The sequence below is a fragment of the Oryx dammah genome, unplaced genomic scaffold, assembly GCF_014754425.2.
Source record: "Oryx dammah isolate SB20612 unplaced genomic scaffold, SCBI_Odam_1.1 HiC_scaffold_27, whole genome shotgun sequence".
Classification (NCBI taxonomy): Eukaryota; Metazoa; Chordata; class Mammalia; order Artiodactyla; family Bovidae; genus Oryx; species Oryx dammah.
Window position 1 is genome coordinate 62,691,808 of NW_024070211.1, and position 23,874 is coordinate 62,715,681.

Sequence of the window (23,874 nt, forward strand, 5' to 3'; positions counted from 1 at the left end):
CCTGCTCGGCCATTGGTTGGTACCACAGTGCGCCTGCTCGGCCATTGATTGGTACCACAGTGTGCCTGCTCGGCCATTGGTTGGTACCACAGTGCGCCTGCTCAGCCATTGGTTGGTACTACAGTGCGCCTGCTCGGCCATTGGTTGGTGCCACAGTGCGCCTCTCTCCCCAGCAAGCAGCGGTCCATGAATGACCTTAAGTGGCCCATTCAACCAATGACGGGAGGGGTGGTGGTCTTCAGGCAGAGAGTGAGGTAAGAGGTGGATCCTGGCCTTTTCCCCAGGGCCCTCTCACTCACTCAGCCTCATCTCAGTGGTTGAGTTGGAGGGGCCCAGCGAACAGGCTGGGGGCTGTGTCCTGCAGGGCTCCAGAGCCCTGGCCAAGGCTGCCCACTGGCTGGGCCCAGGCCTTGAGGTGGCTGTGAACCTCTCCCCATCCCCAACTCTGTGACCTAATGGCAGGGCCATCTGCATAGGATGCAGTCTGTAGGACGTGTACCCCGCTGTCTGGGCAGCCTGAAGAGCCTGAGGGCCAGTTGGGTCCTGGGCGTCTGGCTCCCTCACTGATGACAGCTGGGCGGGGTCCGAGGACCTGGCCCTGAGGGAGCTGCCAGCTAAGTTCTGCCTCCTCTTAGCAGGACCTGGACCTCAGAGGGTGAAAGTTGTGCCTTGGGAACCTCACCCTTTCTTGTCAGAACAGAGAATAACATTCGTTTGGTGGAGGTTTACAGGAACATCATTACCTGACCTTGACCTGACTTCAAGAAAAAAGATCTGAAACCAAGAAGTTAGCAACAACTCACCACGCTCCTGCCCTACCTTCCCTGGGAAAGGATTTTGCTGAAAGCTTTTAGGGAGTCTGAGGTTTTTAAGGCATGAGCCACCCATCTCCTTGATTAGTTCAGTTCAGTCGCTCAGTAGTGTCCGACTCTTTGCAACCCCATGAATCACAGCACGCCAGGCCTCCCTGTTCATCACCAACTCCCAGAGTTCACTTGTAGGGCCCCCGCAATAAACCTTTTTGTTACAGAGCCCAAGCTCATTCTGCTCACCACCTGACAGGCCAGTAAATTGGGAGATAAGTTGTTGGAACAAGGAATAATGACTTTAATCGGGAAGCTAGCAGACTGAGAAGATGGCAGACTTGAGCATCTCAAAAACCATCTTCCCCCCGTCCAGATTAGGGCTCCTTTTATATACAAGAGCGGTGGGGAGGAGCCCGCTGTGGTGCTGATCAGTGGCTGAGCAGAACAGCTGACAGTTGGCTCACTGAGGGTCCTTTGCTTGGGGGAGGGGCCCACTATGGCGCCTACTAGTGGCTGAGCAGGGCAGCTACAGCTCGTGGCTGCCTCACTGCTGTTTCATCCTGAGAAGAAAGGTGCGACTCCTGACCGATGCCAGGTCTGAAGAAGTACTAGGTTGCTCTAGCAACGTCATCCTCTGGTACTTGGTGGAGCTAGTGTGAAGACCTTGACCTTGGTGGTCAAGCAGAGGTGGTTGACATGACCATTACTGGGATCGTTGACTGAGGTGGTGGGTGCCGTGGGCTCAGCCTGCCACTGGCTTCACTGGTCAGCTCATGACCGATGAGGTGGCCAGAAGCTGGTGTCCCCAGAGCGGAGTTCCTGCCTGCCTGCTTGGTGGCGGACACAGGCTGGTCTGGTGGGCTAGGCAGAGAGAGGTGTGGCAATGGAGTGGTCCCTGCACCAGGGAGGGAGGAGGGAAGGGCCCACCATGCTTCGGGTTTGGTCTGGGAGGCCACTGTTAACACTTCTGTGCTCCACACTCCGACGTTTTGGTATTTGGCCTCACTGTGTGTGACACACAGATACCTGAGTTTGGTGACAAGTATCATCCTACAGGTCTCTGAGACTATTCCTCTTATTTCTCCACCCTCCCTTTTGATATCTGTGTTTAATTTTGATTAATTTTTTATTGCTGTGTGTGTGTAAATTCTCTCATTTTCCCCTTTCTTTTGCAGTGTCTAACCTGCTTTGAATCCCATTTCAATTATATTTTCACTTCAGCTACTGTATATTCTTAATTTCTAGAAGTTCCATTTGGTTCTTTGAACTAGCTTCCTTTTCTTTCATTACACCCGTGAGTCCCTTTAATTCTTGAACGTGGATATAGCAGGTTTCATGTTCGTATCTGAGAGTTCCATTGTCTCCGTCATTTCTTAGTGGGCCACTATTTTCTGATGGTTTTCCCTCCTGATTATGGGCCACATTTCTCTGCTTCTCAGCTGTTTAGGAAATTTTGATTAGATGTTATGTATTGTGACTGCTACATTATTGAGGGTCCATGGTTGGTTGTATATATTTAAAGAATGTTTGGCAAGGCAGTTAAATCACTTGCAAATCTAATATCCTTCAGGCCTGTTTTTAAGCTCTGAGAGGACAATTTGGTGTATTAGTTCAGCCCCCCTACTAAGGCCTGCTCTCTCTGGGGTCTCTACTGAATGCATTCGCCGAGTCGCTGAAAACATCCCAACTCTAGTGCTCAGAAATCTTCCCCTTTGTGTAAACTTTGCCAGTTGTTCAAATTACAGTTTCCTGGTCATTTTGTGCCCTCCCTTAGGGAATTTCACTCACATACATGTGGCCCAGAACTTAGGACATTTCTAGAGCTCTCTTTCTGTGGGGCTTCCTCTTTTCCAGCACTCCACCCTGCAACTTCGAGCCGCCTCAGCCACCCTGAAGTCTGATCTTCATTTTCTCCACTTCGCAAGACTGCCAGGTTCATTTTGGGTTCCTCTTCCCCATAAGGGGTGGCCTGGGAATTTTCTCCAGGCAGGAAGTTAGAGTGATTGAAGAGCTCACCTGTTTGTTTCCCTTCTCTGAGACATCACAGTTCTGTACTGCCTGTTGTCTTCTGAAAGTAGTTGTTTTATATATTCTGTGTGGCTTCTAGGAAGAGGTTAGGTCTTTGCTAACCCATCATTGTTGCAGGTGGAAGCCCCAGGGATTCAGTGAAATTGACCCATGAAAATAATTCTTAGTAACTGCACGCAGTTCCACACAGCATGCCTGCCTGTGTTAGAAAGAGAATTAAAGGCAAATTATATGTGTTTCTGAGTGAAGCATAGTTGTGGTCATGTCCCTCATTATTTACCTTCCCCACAGTCTGGGGCTGTCACTGATCTCCGAGGAGTGATGACCACAGTTCCACAGCGGCTGAGTAACGCTGGTGGCCCATGTGCTCTTGGGGCTCCCCGAGGACAGACAGGCTGCTTCTGCCGTCAGTGCTCAGTGGGTGGCCTCCTTCTATATTTTAAGACCAGGTTTTACTCTTGGATCCAGCTGTCTGCAGTGTGGGAGACCCGGGTTCAGTCCCTGGGTTGGGAAGATCCCCTGGAGAAGGAAATGGCAACACACTCCAGTCCTCTTGCCTAGAAAATCCCATGGACGGAGGAGCCTAGTAGGCTACAACCTATGGGATCGCAGAGTTGGACATGACTGAGCGACTTCACTTTTTTTTTTAATTTTTTACTCTTGGAGGGACCTTACTAGTGTGCTCTGCAGTTTAATAATCACTTTTGAGTCCATATGGGAAGTCCGTGCTAACAGAGCCCTGAATATCTGAATCATTAAGACATTGATGCATGGATTGAAGGAGCCATCTGTGAAACAGCTCAGCTTGCCAGGTGATCAGAAGTGTAAAGGCATGTGGAGGGAAGCTAATCTGCACAGGATTCTGCATTTGTGAGGATGTGATTCCTCCTCTGTTGTTGTTTTTTTGGTTAGTCGCTAAGTTGAATCCAACTCATTTAGACCCCAGGGGCTGTAGCCCACCAGGCTCCTCTGTCCATGGGATTTCCCAAGCAAGAATATTGGAGGAGCTTGCCATTTCCTTCTCTAGGGGATCTTCTCCATCCAGGGTTTGAACTCACATCTCCTGCTTGGCAGGTGGATTCTTTATCACTGAGCCACCTGAGAAGCCCGGTTCCTCCCTTACTGTTGAATAAAAGGAGCCCTATGATTTGAAGTGGATTGTTGTTGAGCTGTAAGGAACATTCATTCACTTTGACTTAACATTAGGGTCTTGGGTAGACACAAGACTTGGCTGTGGATAGTTCAGCTGAGAAGCAGCTAGATCAAGAAAAACAGATTATTTCTATCTGTTTTTGGTCAACAGTTACTTTAGACTTACTGGTAAAGAACTAAGCCGTTTTTCAGAAATCATGAATATCGCCAGCTATGGATGTTAATTTTCTTTTTTTGTTTGTTTTTAGTAACTCCTAAGTTCTTTATTTATCCTCCTGACTGACCCTCACATGCTACATAAGCCCTTGGTGTTCTGTATAGTGCACTGTGATAGCTTTAATTTTTTGTCATCAAAATGCTGTTCATCAGTATGCTCAAAGATGGTTTCTTTATATATATATATATATTTTTTAAATACAACTTGAGGAATATTGATGGGATCTACTGCTGTCTAAGGAATTCCCTTATAGCTCAGTCAGTAAAGAATCTTCCTCGAATGCAGGAGACCCAGGTTTGATTCCTGGGTTGGGAAGATCCCCTGGAGAAGGAAATGGCAACCCAGTCCAGTATTCTTGCCTGGAGAATCCCATGGACAGAGGAGCCTGGTGGGCTACAGTCCATGGGGTTGCAGGAGTCAGACATGACTTAGAGACTAAACCACCACTACTGCTATCTAGAAAATTTAGAAGTTAATGAATTTATGAAAAATGCTTAATTTCACTAAAATGCAACATTGAAGAAGAGGTTGTTTTGGGGGGGAGAAGCCTATCAAATTTTGTTTGAAATTTTTAAATGGTAGTATTTTCAGTGTTGGCAAGAATGCGGCAAGAAACTCTGAATTTTCAGGAAAAGTGTGTATTTATATGAACTTTCTGAAGATAATTTGAGTAGTATACATCAAAAGCTTTTATATTCTGACTCAGTAATATTGCTTCTAGGAATTATTTTTCTTAAAGTTATTAGATGTTCAAACAAAAATGCAGGTAGAAAGGTGTCTGTTGCAGTATTATTTCTAAGCATAAGATATTAGAATATCCCTAACTGTCTTAGCAATAAAAATGTTTCTTATTTATAGCATTTTCCAATTGCAGAGTACCATGGAACCACTAAAATGGCATTTATGAAGAATATTTCATCATGTGGTAAAATGTATATTTGAAATAAGCAATTTTCTAAAATGGAATATAGTCTTACATTAACTATTAAAAAGTACGTGAAAGAATGGCCAGAAATATACCAGATTGTTAAAGTAACTGTTCCTACATGATACTTTCATGAGAGGTTGCTTTCTTCTTTATGATTTTTCTATTTTCTGAAATTGGAGTGGAAAGCATTCCTGATATGTGAAAGGAAACAGGGTGTTCGTAGCTGCATTCTTGACTCACCTAAGGCTTTTCTAGACCCTGGGTGGGCATCTCAGATTCCAGAAGAGAAGGCAAACCATTAATCTCTAAATAAAACTAGTTGCTGTTTTCAGTTGAGATGAAAAAGTACTTAAAAATTTAAAGAAAGAAAAAAATTTCTTTGCTTACTCTTCAGATAAAAACTTTGATGATGAAGATTCTGTGGATGGTAATAGACCTTCTTCCGCCAGCTCTACGTCGTCCAAAGCTCCAGCAGGCTCACGGAGAAACGTTGGAATGGGGACCACCCGTAGGCTCGGCTCCTCCTCCCTTGGATCCAAGTCTTCAGGTAGGACCAAGCCCGAGCACAGCGCTGCGTGGTCTAATGTGTAGGTGCTTAAAGCAGACGCGCACGCTGCTCACCTTCTGTGTCCTTTAGAGGCGCAGTAATTCTATGGGCAGTGGGAGTCCACTTTTTCTTCCATAAGTAAATTGATTCTCATCTGTGGATGCTGATAAGCTGGTAGAATGTACGTCTGAATTGCTGTGTTGCATGTTTGCTGAGGCAGAATCTTTGGGTGTGTGAATCCACCACAGAGCAGAGCTCATGGTGTCCTAATGGCCTTGGGCTCCTGCCGTGCCTGATGATACTTACATGGTATCAGCCAATTTCTGTGTCTCAGGCCTGAGATTATCTAGAAGTTAGATTGTCTGTGGCGGATTCATGATGATGTATGGCAAAACCAATACAATATTGTAAAGTAATTAGCCTCGAATTAAAATAAATAAATTTATATTAAAAAAAAAAAGTATTTTGTTCTTGCAAGTAAGATTGTTCCTTGTGAGACCTTGTAAGATACCAAATTAGTGAATGGTCAAGATTAGCTAGCTCCCTGAGGCTTTGAAAATAAATTTATAAGGATAAATCTCTTTATCCTCCTCTTCCATCCCCTAATTTAGACTGTTTTGGGTCCTTATTATATATAACTTTCATTTTGCTGTCACATTTAAGTTTATACACAAATTACCTACTTGAAAATTTTTTTTCATTGAAGTATAGTTGATTTACAGTGTAGTGAAAATTACTTACTTTTTACTTTTGAACCATGCTTCCTGTTAGCATTGGGCTTTGAGCTTGGCTGGATGAACTAATCAGTTAAAGCTAGAGTGAGGACCAACATCAGAATGCTGCCTCCTTGGGCTGGTCTTTCTTGCTGTCTGAACAGGCCTTGGATGTTGGTGTCCCAGCTTGTCAGCTTGGTGCCCCCACAGCCTCTGCCCTACCGTCTCTGTGTTGAGAGAGCTGCTGTTCTTAGTTCTTCCTAATCTTTTATGTTTTTTTTGAAATGTATTTTTTTTTTCAAATTTATTTTAACTGGTGGATAACTTATAATTATTTTAACTGGAGGATAATAATAATTTATTATTAACTGGATGATAATTACTTTATAATGTTGTGTTGACTTCTGCCATACAAAAATGTGAATCAGTCATAATTATAACTATATCCCTTTCCTCTTGAGCACCCCCCATGCCACCCCTTGCCATCCCATGCCTCTCGATCATCTTTTATTTTTTGGTTCATTTAAAAAAATATACTTTTTGTTGTTGTTGTTGTTGTTAAAGAGCTTAAATTCATACAACATAAAATCAACCATTTTAAAGGTAACAGTTCATTAGCATTTATTATATTCATAGTGTTGGGCAACCACCACCTCTGTCTAGTTTCAACACAGTTTTGAAACTAGTCCCCATTAAAGGTCTTTCAAAAAAAGACCCCATTAAAACTCTCCCCATTCCTTCCTTCCCCAGCTCTGGCGATCCCTCCAGTCTGTGTTCTTTCTCTATGCTTTCAGCTATTCTAGGAATTTCAGAGAAACAGAGCCATCCAATATGTTGTCTCTTGTGTCTGGCTCCTTTCACTTGGCATAATGTTTTTGGAGTTCATCTCTGCTGGAGCTTGTATCAGTACTCTTTTTTTAAATGGCTGAACAGCCTTTCTAATCCGTTTTCTTGATTTGTCTTTGAGAAGCATCTATTCTACAAACTAAGCTTAGAAAATTTCTGTGTGATCAGACCATGTCTTTTTGTTCCCATTCCTTACCTGTTCCCCTTCCATAAATCCCACCTACCAACCCTGTCTTTCCCTCAGGCCTGATCCCATCTTTTTCCATTTGTTTAACACCATAGTTGTGATTTCCCTGTTGACTTCTCATCAGATTCCATGGGCCCAGGCCTGTGTATGGCCCCAAGCGCCTTTTGACATGTGGCTCTCCGCTTCACCCAGAAAGGCGCTCAGTGCTTGTCGGCTTGGTGGGATCCAGGCCTAACCTAAATAAAGCATACAGAGCCCCACTCACAGTGTGTTACTATTTTCTGTCTTTAATTGACTTGTGAATGCAGAGAAATACTCCTCAAGCGTGATGACACGTATGTACCACGAGCATCAGCTGTCTTTAAAGCCTTTTCTGTCTAGGTGGTCCATCAGGACCCCAGATGCCAACTAAGTTGTCAGGTGGGAAGCTCTGGAAAAGCACAAGACTAATCAATATAAATCATTAATGACGGTTGCAGGGATGACTGTAGATGGCCATTCAGAAACCTTTAATATGAAGAAAAAATATCTGGTAAAATATCACATGATTGTCATGTGTGAAGTAACATATTAACAGAAAGAAAAAGTTTTCTCCTGAATGATAGCAATTGTGGGGTCAATTTGCAACTGGCATATAAATGAAAAATTGACAAATTATTGTGATTTTAAGGAGATGAAAATTTTTTTCCTTGAAATGAAAATATTTTGAGACTAATATGAAGTTGAGGTGAAACCGTTAAATTCTTTAGAACTTATTTGACTGTTTCACAAATTTGTTATGTTGGATTCCTAACAATGATATAATTTCATTGATTCCCTGAAGAGTTGAAATTTCTATTATACGTTCATTAGGAATCTTTGAAAAAACTTTTATATTAATATGAGGCTTCCCAATTGGTGCTAGTGGTAAAGAACCTGCCTGCCACTGCAAGAGACACAGGAGATGTGGATATGATCCCTGGAGGAGGGCATGGCAACCCATTCCAGTATTCAGGCCTGGAGAATCTCACAGACAGAGGAGTCTCGTGGGCTATGGTCTGTAGGGTCGCAAAGGGATGGACATGGCTGAAGCGACTTGGATGCACACACATAGATTAATACAGTATAAATCACCTAAATCCTTTAAAGTCTATACAACTGGCCCTTCTTAAGCAAGTACTATCTTTAGATGACTTTAAGCTAATATATGTTATACTGTAAAACCATTATACTTTATCTTAATATTGAAAGTCAGTAATGCTTGTCAGTGCCACAAAACTCTAAACTTTTATTTACTTAAAAAAGTTACAAATCTTCCAAAATATAATTTTGATTTTGTGTATGAGTCCTCCAGCACACACTGTTTACATTTTAAAAATTGATGTTTTTTTATAGCTGCAAAAGAAGGAGCTGGTGCTGTTGATGAAGAGGATTTTATTAAAGCATTTGACGATGTGCCTGTAGTCCAGGTGAGTGAAGATGTTTGGTTTGATTAAAAAGGATGGGCTTATTCTTCAGATTTCATTTTTCAAGCATGGGACACACAGTTTCTTACTAGGAGGGTAATTCTGACTATCAAGACCACAGGAGGTGTCTAGGGTTGCAGACTAGGAAATGTTAGGGCCTCTCTAAATGAAGAGTGAAAGTCACAGCCCTGGATGACCTTCCAGTTAGAACTGGTGAGAAGTGGCTTGCTCCAGTAGTGAGTTCGTGAGTCAGGTCACACAGAAGAGGGGAAAATAAGTGACTCCATTCCAAGAGGGAACAAAGAAGCATGCTTATGTCAATATTTTCCTTAGAGAAGACTGTAAATTTGAAGAATTTAGGTGTCTGAAAGATATAAAAAATGTTTTCATAAAATCTTAGTTTATGCCATTGTGATACTTCACTTAAGTACCGGACATGTGAAGCAGAGATGACTTACAGAACTTGGGGCTCAGTCACTCACTGTAAACTGCTTTGCGCCCCAGCATTGTCTCTTGTTGGTTGGGGCTTGTGGTCCATTGGATGTCGGTGCTCAGGATTCCTCTAGCACTTGATATCTGTGTGTGTCCCTTGCACCCACTGCTTAGTTGCCGTGTGTGTACAAAGCAGATGGCAGGTGTTTTAGGTTCCTTATGTCCTTGGCCTTCCTATCATGCCTTACTCTTGGTGGATTTTTTTCTCCCCCTTACTGTCTTTGGAGTAAGATACAAGGATAAATGAGAAAAGAGGTTTGGAAGTGTTTAAGGTTACAAGCATAGACACTTGTAAGGTTACAGGCATACAGCACTTGCTGTATTGCCCTTTGCTGTGTTGTGCTTTGTAAATGCTGCAGTTTCACTTCTGTGGGCACTTTGCCTCAAGCGTGCGTACGGTGCCCCTTCCCCATCAGCATTTGCTCACCTCGTGTCTCTGTCATGTTTTGGTAATTCTCACAACAGTTCAGCTCTCCATCAGCAAAAAGATTACAGTTCTCTGAAGACTCAGATGATGGTTAGCATTTTTTTTTTTTTTTTTTTTTTTAGCAATAAGGGATTTTTAAATTATGCACATGGCCTTTTTAGACAGTGGGCATACTTTAATTGAGCAGTTAATAGACTGCAGTCTAGAAAAATCTTTATGACTCACTTCATTGTGATATTCACTTTATTGCACCTGCAGTGCAGTGAAGACACTAGAACTGACCTGGCAGTGTCTCTGGGGTCTGCCAGTATAGTGTGGTGTTGTAAAAAAAAACCAAGTTAGTGACTTGTGCATCTCTGCCCATTCCCCAGTGGGCTTCTTTCTCGGTTGTGCATGAAATCATCTGTTATGGTAAAGCTGCATTTGAGGTGAGGTTATCCATATTTAGGCATCAGAGCTGGTGAGTTTACATTCACAGTGGAAACTCATTCAGTGGCAAGCCTGTCTAGATGTTATCTCAGAGGTCCTTTTCTGAAAAATGAAATGATTTCTTTTACTATATTTACCAGATGCTCTTGACTTCAGTTAATTAAGAAACAATCTTTGTTTATTCTGTAAATTTTCTCATATTGATTGTGAATTAATTTTGCTTACAGATTTATTCCAGCCGAGACCTTGAGGAGTCCATAAACAAGATTAGGGAAATATTATCTGATGACAAGCATGATTGGGAGCAAAGAGTAAATGCTGTAAGCTGCCAACTTTGTGATTACATTTGCATTAGATATTTAAATATTATAAATACTTTATTATGAAATTGGGGTTCAGCTGTAATGAATTTTAAGTAGGCAGTATTTTAAATATAAGGTACCGTATTCTCAGTTTGCCTTTTTAATAGATTACCTCACTTCTGTTTCTAAAACATGCCGACTTCTATCTTTTTGTGCATCTTGAACTTTTAACAAAGTCCTGCCTGTGGCACGGCCACTACTCTTGCCTTAGTAAAGGTTTAATTTTGCCATCCTTGGCCAGGGAAGCAGCTTCCTAGTGACTTACAGTAAGTGTCCCTGTTGCCCTTTCTTTCTTCATAGCACTTCTGTCCCTTCTGTTTTTAAAAGTACATTAATGACAAGTTGTCCGAACATTAAAGTGAACAGCATTAGGTGAAGATATGCCTTTTCTGAGGAAGGTGATTGTGCCCTGGTTGTCCGGCAGGAAGCAGGTTAGGAACACGGCTGCTGTGTCTGTCTCAGATGCCCTCCAGCCTCTTCAGTAGCAGATACAGTGACCGACAGTGGGGACACTTCTTCCAGTGAAGTGAAAGTCGCTCAGTCGAGTCTGACTGTGTGCAACCCCATGGACTATACAGTCCATGGAATTCTCCAGGCCAGAATACTGGAGTGGGTGGCCGTTCCCTTCTCCAAGGGATCCCTGTTCCCCGTTCCCAACCCAGGGATCAAACCCAGGTCTCCTGCATTGTAGGCGGATTCTTTACCAGCTGAGCTACTTTCCTGTGATTCACTCAGTAAATGGTGGTTGGATAGGGTGTTGGAGAACTTAGGGAAGGAGCTTCTTTACAGGCTACAATGAGGTTTCAGTTATTTTTATCCTTAGTATCAGAGCATTTGTAAATACGCTAGAATGGTCCAATTAAAAAATACATTTTGTAGAATTATAATGCATTTATCACAGATACTAATTTTTTAAAATTATTTTTTCTTATTTATGATACCTAGATTTCTTCAGTATGTTAGCTATTATTTAGTTGGTCTAATTCTTCTTGGAAAACTGTATCATTTAACTTTATTGTTGATCCTTGAATATTTGTTGGCTTCCATTATTTTGTATTTCTGTTCTAAGGATTGTTTTGTCTGTCTCTTAATTTTTCTACCCCATTAGCTAAAAAAGATTAGATCTTTACTCTTGGCTGGTGCTGCCGAGTATGATAACTTCTTCCAGCACTTACGGCTTTTGGACGGAGCCTTTAAACTATCCGCTAAGGATCTACGGTCTCAGGTAGTGCGGGAGGCTTGTATCACGCTGGGGTAAGGACTACGACGCTCCCGGTTCTCACATGATAAAGTAGCTACGTCACAGAGCTTCAGAGATGGGTCACTGAATAATACGTCCACTGGGGCTCTTCCACTTGCTTGTCGCCTGGTCTCCAAGACTGATTCCATTTACACTCTGTTAGTACTTTTACAGTGTTTCCTGACCAGTTATGTTATTGACAGAGGGGATTTTTGCAGAAGATTTTAACACCTGTGTTATCAGTACATCTCTGGTTGATAATGTGTTGTGTGACAGATTTTAAATTTTACTCAGTGACTTAGCTCTGAAGCCTCTGTTTTAAACTTGAAACAATTATTAATAATATGGAAAATGAAATCTTATAAACTTCTGTTCTCAGCCTTTTCATTGATTTTGCTGGCAGAATATAGCATGATCAATAACATTTTTGTTTGTTCCTATTGAATTCAGTAGAAGAGTGGCTTTGCAGATGTTCAAAATTTTGACCTCAGATATTGAAGCCCGAATGTTATATGCTGAAAATAAAAGAGCAAAAGAAAAAATAGAGGCTGAGGGTGCTTTGTCATATTTATGTTTTATTAGTATTTGTTTTTTGCTATTTGAAGAGTAATTAGTGGGAAATGATTTATTTGTTTATGTTTTAAAAAGCAGTTCTTCTTGGTGAGTGGCTATATGTAAAGTCCTCTGCATGTGCTTGGGGAGTATTTGTATTTTACTTGGACTTGTTTTTGTCCTTAGATGACTTTATACAAAGACTCTAAAATGTTAAAAGATTTATATATTACACTATTTCCAAGAACTTTGGTTCCAGTCCAGTGTTCACTTCTCATTGCAGGCATCTGTCATCAGTGCTGGGGAATAAGTTTGACCATGGAGCTGAAGCCATTATGCCAACTATCTTTAATTTAATTCCAAATAGTGCCAAAATTATGGCCACCTCTGGTGTTGTAGCTGTTAGGCTAATCATTCGGGTGAGTATGTTTTGGAGCCGTATGTATTGTAGAATAAGCAAGTGGTAAATACTGGTGGTAGATAAGCAGTTATCTGAGACGTTTCCCATTTGAGTGATTATGTATGTGGAATCACACTGTATGGACAGTATTGCCCCACCCTCGCCTTCCCTTGCATAACTGTCACATGTGAGCCTTTTCAGTTCCCTGGAGTGAATTACAGGTGTAGTGTACAGTTACTGACATGTTGCTCATCCTCTCCTCATTGGTTTTAAACATTTGAGCACTTGTACCTGCTTCTGAGTTCTGTGTGTGTCCAGGTATTATTCCTGTTCTTCCCTCCTTAGTCCCCAACTGTTCATTTTAGGTATTTGTGCTTGTGGCTTTGTATTCATCTAGCATCTTTATTTAAATAATTGTACATAAGCCTAAAAACAAAAGATTATCTTCAGTTAAGTTTTCAAAGCACTAATTTATTTAATCTGAATAATTAGCCAAGTAATTTATAAGTGGATTAAAACCTAACAGCTCACAAAGCCTTAGAGTGCAAGTTCTTCATATCACCTTCTCCCCATGTCAAGTCCCTTATCCCTAGAGGCAGCCCTCAAAACTGGGGCTTGATGATGCTAATTGAAATCTTTCCAGAATATTTGTGATTATTGTGGGTTACTTTCTTTGCATTATTTTAGTTCTTACTGTTTACAGTGCCCATTTCAGATACTAAACCAAAAGCCGTTATTGGACATATCCATTGAAATGGTATTAAAATACATTGGTCTACTGACTGCTTTTTACTCACTTAGATCTCTACCGCTCAGATAGTTTGGGCTTCATACCAGTGATTTGTTTTGATTTTAGACTGACTTAACACATATCATCATGTTGCCTGTTTTGGCTCTGTAAACTTTGTCATGCCCTTTGTAAGTGTCCAGAGAAATTCTTTCTCCTTTTTAAATGCAGTGAAATTCTAATCTGAATGTATTAGGTGCTTTACATAGGTGAGTAAGGAAGTGATTATCTCAGTTTTGTATTTTCAAGTGCTCACCTCTGTGTTTTGCTCTTTTCCACAGCACACACACATCCCTAGGCTAATACCTGTCATAACAAGCAACTGTACCTCCAAGTCTGTTGCAGTTAGAAGGTAAACTTTTAATTAATTTTCTCATTATTTTTGAATTGTTTTAAAACCAAAACAAATTTCAAATTTCCCTCCATCTAAAAAGTTTATATTTGAAATAATTAATATTATTTAATATTGCTATAATAAATACCCTTGGCTTGAAGGGTCATGATCAAAATTATATGGAAAGTGAATTTGGACAGCTTATGTTATTTTTGTGTGTGTGTGAGAACAAGTGTATGTGAGGTATTTGGAAGAGGTGGGATGGGGCCGTGTCCCCACATACACTTTGTTCCTGTGCTGGTCCCTCTGCCTCTGTCATTGGTCTGCCCCGTCCCCTGAATGAAGGCAGTAGCTGCCTGCCTGGAAAAGACATTGTAGAAATGAGTAGTAGTTATTTATGTTAACATAGGTAGGAGGAGGCATATGTTGTCTGCAGCTTCTGATGTGATTCTGGGGATTCTGAGGCCTGACAGTCACCTGCTGTGCTGCACAGTGAGGGGAGGTAGACCCCAAAGGTCAGCCTGAGCAGCCAGCTGGGCTTTGTCTCAGGTCCACGTGAGCTGTCCCAGCCTGTGTGTGATGTCAGGGCTCTGTGCTTCTGGCTGGGATCTGTGGGGTCTCGACTGGTGATTCCACAGAGTCCTTCAAATCATGAAATGTGTGGGCTGTCTTCCCAGGAAAGTGTAAGTACACAGAAGTTGTATGTGAGTTTTCAGACAATTCATGGACTGAAGCTTCTTGGTGGACCAGATCAAGGGCATTATGGAGTAAATTAATGGCAGACCTAGGCAGCAGCCTTCTGGCCCCATCCATGCAATTCTGGGTTTTGATCTAGCCCAACAGGAGGGCCTGTCACTTAATGGCTGCCCCCTGTTTCTCTCCTTTCCTGGGCTGGCACATTGGACCCCCACAGGATTTCTCAGGTACAGGGGTCTTTCTGAGCATGAAGCAGCCCCCATCACCATCTTATTAACAGCCACGTGCAAGGCAAGAGAAAAGAGAAGGGGAATGAGCTGGCTGTGTAAGTCAGGAAGAAAGACGTGTTCTTCCACTGAAAAGGCTTAATTTTCAAAAGTGTGGCTCAGTGGCATGGCTGAGAAGTGTGGTCAACCACTGACCCACAGTCCAGCCACCCTAGAGGGCAGAGCAGCTTCAGCTCCCCAGAGACGAGTGTGTGGAGCTGGCGAGGTGGAGGCTGTCAGTGGATTTCCCACATACTTGGGGACAGAGTTCTGTGGATTCACAGTAACTTAGATAGAAGGGGCTTAGTGTTTGGTGGAGGCTTAATGAATGGTAACCATCATGAGAATTTGCTGCTGCTGCTGTTATATTGTCACTGCAGATTTAGGATTCCAGGAGCGGTTTGGAAAGTGTTTCCTTTGTGAAAGGCAGTGAGGTGACACAGATCTTTGTGGGAAACATAGGATGTTTAGTGTATTAGTTGACTTAGGCTACATAACAAAAATACGATAAGTGGAGTGGGCCTAAACAACAGAAATTTATTTTCTCAGTTCTGGAAGCTGGAATTCTGAGATCTGGGTGCCAACAGGTGGGTTCTAATGGGAGTAGCTTGCAGATGGCTGTTTTCTTGCTGTGTCTTCATGATGCAGAATGTGTTTGTGTGTGTTTGTGTAAGAGAGAGAGCTCTAGTGTTTCTTCTTGAAAGAAAGAAAGTGAAGTCGCTCAGTCGTGTCTGACTCTTTGTGACTCCATGGGCTGTAACCTACCAGGCTCCTCCATCCATGGGATTTTCCAGGCAAGAGTACTGGAGTGGGCTGCCATTTCCTTCTCCAGGAGATATTCCCAACCCAGGGATTGAACCTAGGTCTCCCGCATTGTAGGCAGACGCTTTACCACCGTCTGAGCCACCAGGGAAGTCAGTGTTGCTTCTTACAGGGGCCCTAATCCTAACAGCATCACTTTCATGACCCCATGTGAACCTCATGACCACCCGAGGGCCCCATCTCCAGATACCATCATACTGCGGTTTAGGGCATCAATATGAGAGTTCAGGGATGACACGTTGGTTCCTAACATGTAAAAATTCTAGCCTATGGTGCTCGATGTGAGTAGCAGCATGCAATCACCATGACAGCAGAAATGCCACCCCCTTCACCAGCTTCTTAGCCACACACCCAGATTGGCATTTTTGTCTGTAGTCAAAATGAGTCTCATCAGAGCCGTGTGTCTTAATGCTGAAAAGAGTACTAGGGACTGTGCCCTCAGAAAGGAAAAGAGAGCAAGAAGGCAATGTAACAAAGGCAGTGGTTTCTGTCCTATATTCAGCCAGTACCTAGCTTTGCTTCATAGAATTTGTAAGAAATGAATTGCCACTCTCCCTCCCTTTAAGAAGTTTATAATTTAGTTGGAGATATTAAAAACAATAATGCAAAGCAGTATAAGAGTGAATTACAGCATACATGTTTTATGGATTTAGGCATTCAGAGAACACTGATCAAAACTAGCTGATAGACTTCTTTGGTGGTCCAGTGGTTGGAATCCACCTGCTCCTGCAGGGGAATGGGTTCAGTCCCTGGTCCGGGAAGATTCTACATGCCCTGGGACAACAAAGCCTGTGCACCACAAGTACTGAACCCACATGCCGCAACTGCTGAAGCCCTGCATGCTCTGGAGCCCATGCTCTGCCACAGGAGAAGCCACTGCAAGAAGAAACCTGTGCACCAGAACTGGAGAGTAGCCCCTGATAATTGCAACTAGAGAAAGCCCACACAGAGCAGCCAAGATCCAGTGCAGCCAAAAATTATAAAATAAATGAAGCCAACCTTATTAAAACAAACAAACTAGCTGATACGTTTCCAAGGAGCCTCATAGACAAGTTAAAAACAACGGAGTTGCTTTTTGAATGATGAGTAGTAGTAGGTGAAGAAAAGAGACAAGATCTAACCAGATGTGCTTAAGTAATGCAGTATTTAAATAATGCCAGTGTTGATGTACTTCCCTATATGATTTTAGTCTAAAAAGTTGAAAAAAGGCCTAATTTACAGGGGATGCATGCATGCTGCCTGCCGAGTCGCTTCAGTCGTGTCCAACCCTTTGCAACCCTTGCCAGTCTTCTCTGTCCATGGGATTTTCCATGGACAGAGTAGCTCTGCCCTCCTTCAGGGGATCTTCTAACCCAGGGATTGAACCTGCATCTCTTATGCCTCCTGCATTGGCAGGCAGGGTCTTTACCACTACCACTACCTGCGAAGCCCTTACAGGGGATATTTTTGATTAGATTGTTTTGAAACTCATTAAAAACAAGAATTAGCACTAAAGATACATGTATCCACTAAGAAGTAAATATTAATAAATATGAGCATATATACACACACATTAAAGGGAAGAAAAATCCATACCAGGAAATGACATGGGGAAAAGGGCAAAGGTAGCGTGACCATGGCCTGGGTGAGGGTGGGGACAGTGATGCTGAGAAAGGGGTGTGAGCAGAGGTCAGCATCTTTCCCGGAGACAGTCTCTTCACAGCCCCCACCCCCACTGCTAGCAGCCCTGGGGCTGAGCTGAGTGACTCCCCAGAGCTCTCCCAGAGCCCTTGTGCTCCGGGCACATGGCAGCTGTTTCTTGTCTGTCCTGCTCACTGGATTGTGTCTCAGTTACCATTGTGTGTCCAGCATCTAGCATAGGGTAAGGGTTTATTAAAGATATATTGAGTGAGTAATTGTATGCATTATGAGATTTTGAATTGGGAAGGTCATGGGAAAGAAAGTTTGATCATTAAGAGAAAGATTGCCTTCTGATTTGTTTCCTTGAATGGGTTCCTTAAGTCTAATAATATTTATTCCTACAAAGAATTATTCTGGAATATAGGAAAAGAAAATGATGAAGAGGTAGGCTCTGAAGTGGTGGTACAACCCAAGGGAGATTAGTCCAGCATTGGTTTTTTTTTGTGTACACTCAAGCCAAGAAAGATCACAGAAGTGGAAAGGTTTGAAAAGAAAGAATCTTGAAAGATTGAAGAGAGGAAACTGGCCAAGTAGTTAGAGAAAAACCTGTTTTAAATACTTGGCAGGAAAATTTGGCAAACACTTTGTTTTCCAGGGTATTTTTTTACTTTCTTTGTAGAAGGCATTCTTTGAAATTTGTGCAAAGACCAGTTCCCTAATTTTGCAATGTATGTTGATCTTTGGTGCCCATATAGCTCCTATATTCATGTATTATTTGAGGTAGAATATAACAGCACACGGCAGTGACTCGCCTGTTCAGTAGCGTTGCTCTGAAGCTCAAGCTTCTGATCCGAAGGGAGCTCTTGTATCCTGTCCCTGTGTCCTTGTGATTATTTTTTTTTGATCACCATAGGTGCTTAATTATGTTGATTTGCTTTGGTTTTCAGTCAATTTTGATTCCATTTTTATGTTCCATTTTTTCAAATCATGAAAATTATAAGAAATTTGCTGATTATAAAAAGGAGTCTTGGGTCACTTAAGGAAAAAGCTGTTTTCATAAACAGACAAATGACATATTTTTCTTTTCACAATTTTCAGGCGCTGCTTTGAATTTTTAGATCTACTTTTACAAGAATGGCAGACACATTCATTGGAACGGTAAACATCTGATTTGCTGGTTTTCCCTCTGAATTGAATCTTGAGTTTAATGTCTCAGCTAGCGATCCAGCCCACTCTCTATAAGAAGTGAAGGAATCAGTGCATTTATTTGCATGGTTGCTGGTGGTGTTTCTCCTGATGTGAGGCACATACCACTGGCAGAGGCTCTTAGTGAGTTCCTTTGACTGTCATGTTAGCCTGGGCATGTGGACAGGGTGCCCTGGGACATTGCACAGCCAGGACTCACTGTGTTAACTCTGATCTCCCCCCCTGACATCCTGTCAGTCCCAACCAGGTAAATGTGTATAGCTGCTCTTAGTAGGTGAGGGGTAACTTGAAGATCTTTAAAGGGACCTCACTCATTTGAAAGGTTTTCTTTTTGATCCGTTTGTATAATAAAGTCGGCAGTTTTCTCTTTATTCAGGCTGCTGTGTGGTAAGTTTCACATCCTTGTGATAAAATGTAGGATTACTCCAGAATTCATAAAGAAGCTTGTCTCTATTTTGACAAGCCATTTTTAGTTCCTATCAATTTTATGTGCCTGTTTTTTCTAAGTTTGCAGATGACAGACAATGATACTGTGCCTGTCAGTTTTTAATGGTGTGTTGCATAGTCGTGAAGAACTTTACAGCATCTTAGACGTGTTATGAGTAGTGGACTTGAACACGTAGAGCTCCCCTGGAGTCCAGTTCAGTCTTGCAGGCCTCACTTTGGATCTAGAAGGTAGTCAGGCTTTTAAAAAGTATTTTGTTGTTCTTTTATCTCTTGGGTATTATACCCTCTTGATCTGGTGGTAGTACAGGGATTTAGAGGGGAAGATGGAATGAGGGATTGAACGTGGGGACAGATGAGCAAGACAGAAAGTGATGATTCACCCAGCTGTGGCTTCCAGTGTTTACTCACTTCATGGCTTAGCTTGGGCGCTAGGCAGGTTCTCACCAGGTGTTTACTGAAACAGTGACGGGATGAGGCAGAGAGTCTGATGCTGGTAAAGTGGGTACCTACTGTTTCTCCTGTGAAATTATTCACTTATTGGCCTTTTTCTGCAAACTGTTCAGTATTCAATGAGAGAGTTTTAATGCTGTCTTCTTAGTATAGAACCTAACTGAAAAGAACACCTGTATATAAAATGTTTACATCATTTCATAAAATAGTTCATGTTGTATAGTGGAAAAACATTCTTTAGTTATAGAGACGTGATGCAGAAAGCCTTTTCAGTGTTAAGATTATTATTATCTCATTATAATTCCCATAGACACCTATGGAAAAGTAGAATTTTTCCCATGGAAAAGTAGAATTTTGTTTGTTTGTTTGTGTGAGTTCATAAAAATTGAGCTAAGTAAGAATGGCCTGAAAAATACCAGTCATTACTAAAAGAAAAGAATCCCAGGAGGGTCTGTTCATGGGGAAGGGAGTGGGACAGAATTAGAAGTTAATTAGCAAATGTGCTGGTTTTCTAGGCTGCATGTTTGTCAACTCCGTGGGCACAGAGGTTCTACCTTGTCGTTGCCATTTTGAAGTTATTTCTCACACCTGTTTTTATCTGCATAACACTGTGTATTAATGATGTACTGCTTTCATTTCTAACTATACAGACACATATCAGTATTAGCTGAAACGATAAAGAAGGGAATACATGATGCTGATTCAGAAGCAAGGATAGAAGCCAGAAAGTAAGTGTTTGTTGAACACCACTTTCTTAAGTCATTGCTTTTCTATTTCAGGTTCACTGTCCAGATTGCCTTATAAAAGTTCATTAAGTCACACGAACATGGCTTGTTAATCGTGACTTTGTTAATGTGACCCAAAACACCATTTCAAAATACTTCTCTGATTTTTTGTTTCAAAGGTTGTGGAGTGCCCAGGCCTGAAAGCCTGATTGGTACTATTTGAACATAAATGGGACTGATGTAGACAGCAGAAAAAGCTCATTTTTTTAATTTATGAGAAATTATCACATGAGCCAGAAAAGCACTTGTCTGCAGGTCCCGTGTCTTCTCTTACCCAGCGCTATTTGTCCCCAGTGGCTTGTTGATTTACTGTGAAAACTCCCCATCACGGGGATTCTTAGCCAGGGACTACATCTCTGCCGGGGTCAGGTGGGTGCCTGGTAAGAGGGTGAGGGTGGCTCAGGCTGACTGAAGTCTGCAGCTCACTGTCCTGCTCATGTTTGGAGTCGTCTTACCACTAGGACTGGCTGTGATGCAGCCAAGAGGGTGTGGCCCCCACATCCCATGCCTTTCTGGGAGTCATCGTGTGATCCTGACTGTAAATAGCAGTTTTAAGTTTGATGCTCAGATGTCTTCTCTCAGACAGCACAAAGATACATACTTCCCATATTGCTTTGGGGCTATTTTTCTCTGTGTTTCTGTGGTTGGCTAGCTCTTCTATTTGTTTTTTTGGCTGGGCTGCACAGCTTGGGAGATCTTAGTTCCCCAACAGGGGACTGAACATGTGCCCCTCTTGCAGTGGAAGCCCTAGTCCTAACACTGGGCCACCAGGAAAGTCCCTGGCTTTTGTGATAACACAGATTCCACCAGTGCTTACCTCTTGGAGCACTATGGATTATTCAGCTGCATATACCTACCCTGACCTGGCTCTCACTGCTCTTTGCTCTCAGTTAAGGTCTAATTCCCTGGTTCTGAGTGTTTAGAGGGCCTCATTCTTCACCCTGAAGCACAACCTCATTTGGGGAAGTTCCTACCCGAATAAGTGACTTAATTAGGAATGGATTTGTTAATGATCTCCTTATGCTCTTTTTGTCCTTATTTTACATTTCGTGCCCCCCCCCCCCATTTTTTTCTCATTTTTTAAATCATAACACACTATACCTTTCAAGTGGTTGTGAGCATCATCCTGTTTTTCATTTTTATATGTTAACCTAAAGCCATTTTAAATACTTTGAGCCAGGGAGTGTCACATGCATTTTGCTTCCATGAACCAGTCCCCTCACATTCTAGGTGTAAATCTAGATGTTTTAGCTCTGTCTTCCCTAGTCTTCCCAGTCTTGCAGGTTAAACTCTTTGATTTCCATGTTCTTAATGAGACTGAGAGTCAGACAGATGGAATAACTTGCCTAGAGTCACAGAGCCAGTAGGTTGTGGGTGAGGAGTCACAGCAGTCTTCCTCGCTTCCCTCGCTCCCTTACGCCACTGCGGCTGCTGGTCACCGGAGCTGAGGCCAGTCCCTGACAGTGTCCTGTGTTTTCCAGGTGTTACTGGGGTTTCCACAGTCACTTCAGCAGGGAAGCAGAGCACCTGTACCACACGCTGGAGTCCTCCTACCAGAAGGCCCTGCAGACCCACCTAAAGAGCTCGGACAGCGTGGTGTCACTGCCACAGTCAGACCGCTCGTCCTCCAGCTCCCAGGAGAGTCTCAAGTAAGTGCTTCTGCTAGGCTCTTCCTCTGTGTGGGGTTTACAGTGAAAATTTTGCTGCCTGAGCACATAGACGAGCAGCTCGTCCCTTTGAATGTATATGTGCCTGTCATCATTTCCCCCTTAATTCAGATGGAGCCTAGTGCTGGGAAAGATGCGGTGGGGCATCATAAGAAACAGGTGGCCTGGCCCATGGTCCTTGGTCTCCGATCCCTGCCACAGGTGGTTTGTAGTGAAATATGCATGTCAGTCCTGGCACAGTTTTGGAGTAATACAGGCACAAGCAAATTGCGCCAAGTATCTTCTAAGAGAGTTAAGCATTAAGTTGGAGACAGCTTTGGAAAGGGAGAGCATTCAAACTCTGGGACTGAATGTACTACTATCTTCATTATTTCTATTTTCTAAGATTTCTTGCCATGAGTTTGAAAGGTAGTCCAAAGTACAGTACTAAAGCTTTTCTGAAATTGGGATTTTTTTAAGATTATGGTCCAGATTACCTGTAGAATTCTGAGAAGTCTGAAATAATTCTTTGTGATCATAATTGCCTATTGTATATTTTACCTGTATTAATACAGATACAATGCACTTTTGATAATAGATGTGTTCCTTTATTTTCAGTCGGCCGCTCTCTGCCAAAAGAAGTCCTACTGGCAGTACCGCCTCCAGAGGTAAGGTGGGCACCACGGGGAAGGCTTCGGTGTCTGAGCCTGGGGTGGGCTGTGCAGTGGCTGGAAGCCAGCTACTGCTCCCAGGTCTGCAGAGGGTCTGCCCTGTTTTGTGCTCCCACGTTCCCAGCAGAGCAAGGATAGTTTGTCACAGTGACTCAGGCAGGCAGACCTGTGGCTGGGATGCTCCAAGCAGCCCGGGACCTGGCAGCTTTGGGGAGTGGGGAGGGGGATGTTCCCTGAAACGGGGGTGGGGGGTGGTGTATGCCCTGGGGGTGGGAGGACACCTTCCTACCACCTTAGGAGGACACTGGCCAGATGCAAATGAGTTTTCATTGTTTGATTACTCTTGTGGATCAGAACTGTGGTCTATCTGTGGGATTTATGGTTTTGGTTATGAAGGTGTGTGGAGTTACGGTCACTTGTCATTCCCTTCAGCACCAGCTGAGCTTTGTCGAGTGACCAGGAGCCACCGTTGGACAGTGCTCTGTGCTCCAACCTTTGTGAAAACTTGATGTTTGTTTTCAGGAGAAGCACTGCTTGAAGGTCTAGTGCAGCCCTTACTGTCCTTGCTAAAGCTCACTCCTCCCCCTGCAGCTTCCACAGTCAGCACCAAGTCCGCAGCCACCGCGGGGTCCCTGCAGCGGTCTCGAAGTGACATCGACGTGAATGCAGCTGCCAGCGCCAAATCCAAGATCTCCTCGGCTGCCAGCACAGCGCCCTTCAGCTCGGCGGCGGCCTTACCTCCGGGCTCGTATGCATCCTTAGGTAACCAGACCCCCAAGAGCCTTCCCCCCAGGTCTGCCATTCGAGATGACACTTAACCTCAGATTAGATTGATTTACGGAGCAAATGACCAGAAACTGTAACTGAGGCAGGTTTCACGGTTGCAGGGCTAATGTTTGAGAGTTAAGTGACCCTGTGTGCTGACTGCTGGTTTACAGCCACCCTTGGGTGAGCGTCCTCTCTGCTGGGGCGTCAGTGGTGCGTCCCTCTGTGTCATGGGCCCCTTCCAGCATCCCAGCCTCCTCCCTTGTGGCCAGAGCTGGGTTTCCTCCCCTCCTGTCCTGGGGTGGGGTGCAGAGCTTGACTGTCCAGTGAAGCTTTGCCTGGAGTGGGCACGGGGAGGGGGTAACAGGGGCTCCAGAGGAGTGGGCAGACTTTCTGACCAGCACAATGTATCGCACAAAAGGGTATTGTCTGTCCCCCTGTGCCACCTGGGAGGAGCATCCACAGACTCTAATGATATGTCACAAAAGATTTAAAAATTACTTTCAAAAGAATTAGTGTCTGATAGCATGGTAGACTGAACACCTGTTGTAAGGCTTATAGTTTATTTCAGTTTATGTTTGTTAAAGCAGAGTTGTTCAAAGCCAAAG

At 43.1% G+C, this 23,874-nt stretch overlaps 1 protein-coding gene across 9 annotated transcripts in view; it reads left to right on the top strand.

Moving 5' to 3' along the window:
* CLASP1 (cytoplasmic linker associated protein 1) overlaps positions 1 to 23,874 on the top strand; it is a 275,488-nt gene that overhangs the window by 151,724 nt on the left and 99,890 nt on the right. For all 9 annotated transcript variants that reach the window (XM_040228931.1, XM_040228932.1, XM_040228936.1 and 6 more), the window contains exons 9-19: positions 5,526 to 5,678; positions 8,799 to 8,872; positions 10,445 to 10,537; positions 11,688 to 11,833; positions 12,655 to 12,790; positions 13,840 to 13,910; positions 18,395 to 18,454; positions 20,050 to 20,127; positions 21,666 to 21,833; positions 22,449 to 22,498; positions 23,093 to 23,263. In XM_040228931.1, the coding sequence (XP_040084865.1) occupies positions 5,526 to 5,678; positions 8,799 to 8,872; positions 10,445 to 10,537; positions 11,688 to 11,833; positions 12,655 to 12,790; positions 13,840 to 13,910; positions 18,395 to 18,454; positions 20,050 to 20,127; positions 21,666 to 21,833; positions 22,449 to 22,498; positions 23,093 to 23,263 (1,200 nt within the window). The remainder of the gene's footprint in view (positions 1 to 5,525; positions 5,679 to 8,798; positions 8,873 to 10,444; positions 10,538 to 11,687; positions 11,834 to 12,654; positions 12,791 to 13,839; positions 13,911 to 18,394; positions 18,455 to 20,049; positions 20,128 to 21,665; positions 21,834 to 22,448; positions 22,499 to 23,092; positions 23,264 to 23,874) is intronic.